Here is a 5600-nt window from a genome sequence, read left to right on the forward strand (position 1 = left end):
AGCTTAGTTGTACAAATTATGCTCAGATGTACAGTGTTTTCGGATGTAGCGATGTTCTTACGTGTACAGATTTACTCGTGAATGTTCGTGAAATAAGAAGTTTGTGTCGCCAAAGTAAGTTGCTCTTCCATAGAACTCACCACACACACACACACACACACACACACACACACACACACACACACACACACACACACACACACACACACACACACACACACACACACACACACACACACACACACACACCACATCCACCCACCCCACCCACGTCTCTTCTAAAACCTCCCTGTTCTTTCCCTGATATGATATTTAGCACTTTGTATTTCTCTTCCGCACACCACTATTCCATACATCACGGCACGGTATTCACTCCATCTGCACCACTGCTCCTTTAACTTTATGAACGCCTTTACGTGTTCATCTATAGGAGGTCAGTCATGCAGGGGAAGAGGGCGTGTGCTGTGGAGACGAGCGTAAAACCTGTATCAATCTGTTTGTTTCTCGACATCGCAATCTCTAAGCAGTGGCCTTGAAAAGAGTGTCCCCGGCAGTTCTATCTTTACTTAATGTTTATAATTTATTCCATTATTTATTTTTCTTTATTTAATAGGTGGTTCGTCCCTTGATGTTACCGAGCAAAGGTGAGGAAAAGGTAATAGTCTATGTGATGCGTTTATTAACAAAAAATGAAGGACTGTCAAGCTTCAGTGCGTGGCGTTACCAGCACCGGTCACTCATATGCCGGGGCCTGCGGGGGTCGTGTGGTGGTGGTCGTGGGGTCGTGTCCGTGTTAGCTACTCGAAGGTGATGCCGGCCGCCCTCTGCTCCTCGGCGATGCGAAGTAGCTCGTGTACGTGGGGAGGGAGGGGGTGGGGCGTGGGCAGCAGGTCGGACTCAGGCTGGAAACCGAACTCGTTGGCGATGAAGCTAACCTCTGCTGGTGTGCCGTCAGGGAAGGTCAGCCTGTGGGAGTAGTAGTAGTAGTAGCAGTAGTAGTAGTAGTAGTAGTAGTAGTAGTAGTAGTAATAGTAGGAGGAGGAGGAGGAGGAGGAGGAATAAAAACAGTAATAATAGTAGTAGGAATAGGAATAGTATTAAAAGTAGTAGGAATAAGGGTAGTAGTAGTAGTAGTAGTAGCAGTACTAGTAGTACCGGTAGTAGTAGTAGTAGTAGTAGGAATAAGAATAGTAGTAACAGTAGTAGGAATAAGAATAATAGTAATAGTAGTGGGAATAAGTGTAGTAGCAGTAGTAGTAGTTTTTGTTAGAGCTGTAGTTTTTGTATCCTGGCCCATCTGTTTGAACCCTTCATGTTGACCTGACCTTCCATGTTGACCTTACACCTCTGTAGTTATTTTCCTTCTTGACCTAATCCACCAGTAGTTACCTCCCATGTTGACCTGACCCTCCATGTTGACCTGATCCCCTGTAGTTTCCCTCCATGTTGACCTAACTTATCTGTTTGAACCCTCCATGTCGACCTGACCTTTCATGTTGACCTAACCCACCCGTTTGAACCCTCCATGTTGACCTAACTTATTTGAACTCTCCTTGTTAACCTGAACACCTGTAATTACCCCCTTGTGACCTGACCCACCTGTTTGAACCCTCCATGTTGACCTAACCGCATGTTTGAACTCTCCATGTTGACCTGAACACCTGTAATTACCACTCTTGCTACCTGACCCACCTGTAAGAGCCTTCCATGTTGACCTGACCCTTCTCGGCGCCGGGAGTGCCGATCACCGACATGGCGATGCCGTTCTCGGTCTCGATGGCCCAGTTGAAGTTGCCGTCGCCGCTGTCCTGCCTCTCGTCCTTCAAGATGGCCACGTATTTAATGTCCCCTCGCTCCCTCTTCGGTTGGGGGCGCTGCTTCGGCGGTTCCACCCTCTGTACCTGTTCCGTAGCCTCCTGTTCCCTCAGTTGCGGCTCCGGTTCGTAGAGTTTCTCCACCTCGTCCTCGACCTCCAGTGCGTCCTCGGTCTCTAGGTCGTCCTCGGTTTCCTCGGGTCTCGGGGCAGCCAAGGCCACCGCAAGCAGGCAGGCGAGAACCACCTTCAGTAGACGAGAGAGAGGGAGAGTGTCAGGGGTTTGTCAATTAAGGAAGCTCCCTTGCACCTCTTTCTTAGCGATTTATTTTTGGATGCGACTGGCTAATATCGTTTTGTACATTATTCTTGCAGAGTATTATGACATTAGAATGACTTTACACAGAAGAGGACGGCAAGGTATAATGAGCAAGATAAATCGCTTAGGAGGAGGTGTTAGGGAGCTTCTTTGACCTACGAGATGGGCCGGGGTCAGCTTAGGTCTCACTTGTTTTCGTGTGGGGGAGGGGGGGTCGTAGCCAAAGAGTCAATATAGGTGTGCAAAAAAACAACATGTTCTGGCGAGCAAGGGGGGGCTTAAAATTGAAAGAGTATGCTATGTTATGTGATTTTTTTATGGTTTTAAATTCACACGAGGATTTATGCGGAATTATAAGACTCTGATAGACGAAGCCTGAAGTAACCTGCTATAGATAAAAAAAAAAAAAGCCTGGAGTACCCTGTCATAAAGCCTGAAGTACCCTGCCCTAAAGCCTGAAGTACCCTGCCCTAAAGCCTGAAGTACCCTGTCATAAAACCTGAAGTACCCTGCCCTAAAGCCTGAAGTACCCTGCCCTAAAACCTGAAGTACCCTGCCCTAAAGCCTGAAGTACCCTGTCATAAAGCCTGACGTACCCTGTCATAAAGCCTGAAGTACCCTGTCATAAAGCCTGAAGTACCCTGTCATAAAGTCTGGAGTACCCTGTCATAAAGTCTGAAGGCCCCTGCCATAAAGCCTGGAGTACCCTGCCATAAAGCCTGAAGCACCCTACCATAAAGCCTGAAGCACCCTGCCATAAAGACTGAAGTACCCTGTCATAAAGCCTGGAGTACCCTGCCATAGATAAAGCCTGGAGTACCGCTGTGTAGGAAATAAACCCTCTTTTTAGCGTTGAATATAAAGCCAAGTTAAAATTATTCTTTTTTTTTTTAACATCCATCTCAGGCCTCTCAACATCACCAAGGACGTCTCTTTTAATAAACCCTCTAATTATAGGCTTTGAATATCTCCTTGACTTCACGGCCTACCGGTTCTAAACAACAACGTCACGTTCAGGGACGGTGACCTTCTGTGACCTCCACTTTCATGCTTTCAGGTACAAGTGGCCTTAGAGATGAGGTGTTGATGGAATGTTGATTAAAACTTACTTAAGTGGTAATGTTCCCGCTCATGTTGGTGTCACGATATTCAATTTTCTACTTTAATTCCAACAACCACTACTGGAGCGATTAGGATGCAATATTTTTATCCCTTACCACCCAGACGAGGGAGATAAATGCGCTACCGACAGAGCCACTAGGACACCGTGAGGCCAGGAAGTGACGTCAACGCTATAGTCACGCTTGCGGAGGCGGACACCAAAACGAAGTAGCGTGAAGTGTGGTTAAATATGTGACAGAGAAGCGTGAGATGTTGTTATGAGAGAGAAGACACTGCCACGGTAGTTTTATATATAAGTCTGTCATAGGAAGGTGTTAAGTATTGATATGGCGGAGAAAACACAGCTTTGGTATTGCTATTTTTAAGTGTGTGGTAGAAAAGTGTGTGATGTTGATGTAGGTTTTAAAATATATAGAAAAAATAACCCCTTAATTGTGTTACATTTCAAGACATGATAGGAAAGTGTGAGGTACTGATAATCGAAAGACAGCTCTCCCTTGCCAGCGTTACATTTGCGATAAAAAAGTATGTGGCATTGATACAGGGGAAAAAAATAGGCCTAGTTAATGTTACATCTAATTCTTTGATAGAAAAGTGTTAGATACTGATATGGGAAGAAAAACACGTTCTTGATAACGTTACCTTTGCGATTTTAAAAAAGTATGAGGTATTGACGTTCGACAAAAAAAGGAGGTAAATATACAACTAAGTGATACAAATCGGGAAAAAAATTATATGGCAAAGAAAAAAAACTCTCTTGGTAGCACTATATTCATGATTAAAAAAAAACAGAAAAAAATAAGATGTATGACCTATTGATCTTGTAGAAAAAAAACATCCCCCCAGAATACTCACAAGCTTCATGTTTGCTGTGTCGAGGTGGAGGGTCGAGTGTGAGGTGGAGGGGGGTCGAAGCTGCTTATATACCCCCTGGCTCTCTTGTCCTTCCTCACAGACACCGGCGCCAGGGACTGAATTTATAAAGAACCCCGGGCAAATTTACAGGATAATAAAAGTCCCCATAACATCTAAGTATTTTCATGAATTCTCTGGCTTTTTGTGTTTATATCACCTCAGCATCACGAGTTTTGATTCAGAAGTTTTGGTAGTTGTGTAAATGAGGGTAAGTGTTCATGTAAGCAGTTTTTTTTTACAGGAATCATGGTTAAAAAGGTTTGTAAATGCGGTCTTAGGAAAGCTGTAGAGGTATCGTTAGGGGAAGGCAGGAGGAAGGGACAGGTAAAAGACGTGGACTGAGTTATTATGAGAGGGAGCGAAAAAGAGGAGACTTAACGGCAAATTTAATCTATTCAACCTTTGGCAACCTTTATCATAAACAAACTACCAAAATACTATTCAATTTAGCAATGATCTCTAGTCCTGGAGGGGGGCATTAAGGATGTAGCTTATTTTTTATCCAAGGACGAAGGGAACAGAGGCGAGAAGTCCGCAATAATTACTCCCTCCAAGAAAAAGGGAAAGAAAGGAGAGCCAAATTCAAGATCCGTTCATGTCGAGATGCCTGGACACATTGCGTTTTAAAGACTGGAGGTCATAGGCAGAGGGAAATATGTACAGACTGAGGAAGACTGAAAAGTATCCCCATAATTATAAATTCTAGTTTGGAGGGAAGGACAGACTGAGGAAGACTAACCCCTCGAGATCGAAAAGTCTCCCTAAACTATAGATTCTCGTTTGGGGGTAGCAACAGACAGCGAAGGAAGACTTCAGGAGGGTGAGAGGTGAAGGCTCTTGAGTTCACATTGAGTAACCATGGCATTGACCATTGGATACAGGCCACTAGGGAGTCTAAGGGATATATTTTCGACAATAAATGGTGTTTCTTGACAGCTCCTCCTGACCGGTTTATTTCTTCATGTGACTCGCTGATATTTTCGTCTGTGGTAAGGCGATAGGGAGCCTTCTACGAGAGTGTGGTGGCGTGTAGGCAGCCATTGCATTTCAGATATGTGTTCCCTTCCTTCCGATAACCTATTTTTTTATCTTATTATCTACAAGTGACTTCCTTCAGCCTAGGGACAGAGATAAGGTTCTGAAAGAGGTGCTGAAGACGACCCCTAACCCCGTCACAACAAATGGTTTTTTCAGAGCTTATCAAAATCTCCTAAATTATATGATAAACATGCAAAATTATATTAACCTGTTAGACGTAAAATAAATCGTTGGGAAAAAGGTGTAAAAAAGCCTCCTAAGCAGACGAGGATACGACTCAATATCGTTTGATTGCTGGGATTTTTCTCAACTAAACAAAACTGTCTTGCGTTAGATCCAGCCATCCAAGTTAACCATTGTAAGCAGTGAACAATAAAATGGGTAAATATAAAT

The 5600-nt window shown here is 44.1% G+C and overlaps 1 protein-coding gene across 1 annotated transcript; it reads right to left on the minus strand.

Moving 5' to 3' along the window:
• Positions 1-797: 797 nt before the first annotated feature.
• LOC145394707 (cuticle protein AM1159-like) lies at positions 798-4118 on the minus strand. The gene is made up of 4 exons (XM_080268488.1): positions 4110-4118; positions 1971-2060; positions 1693-1820; positions 798-966 (listed from the first exon to the last, which is right to left on the minus strand). Exons 1-4 carry the CDS (start codon positions 4116-4118, stop codon positions 798-800), a joined length of 396 nt encoding a protein of 131 aa, XP_080124614.1.
• Between the last annotated feature and the right edge of the window lie 1482 nt (positions 4119-5600).

The sequence above is a fragment of the Coenobita brevimanus genome, chromosome 28, assembly GCF_032717465.1.
Source record: "Coenobita brevimanus isolate Jiangsu-jjx chromosome 28, ASM3271746v2, whole genome shotgun sequence".
Classification (NCBI taxonomy): Eukaryota; Metazoa; Arthropoda; class Malacostraca; order Decapoda; family Coenobitidae; genus Coenobita; species Coenobita brevimanus.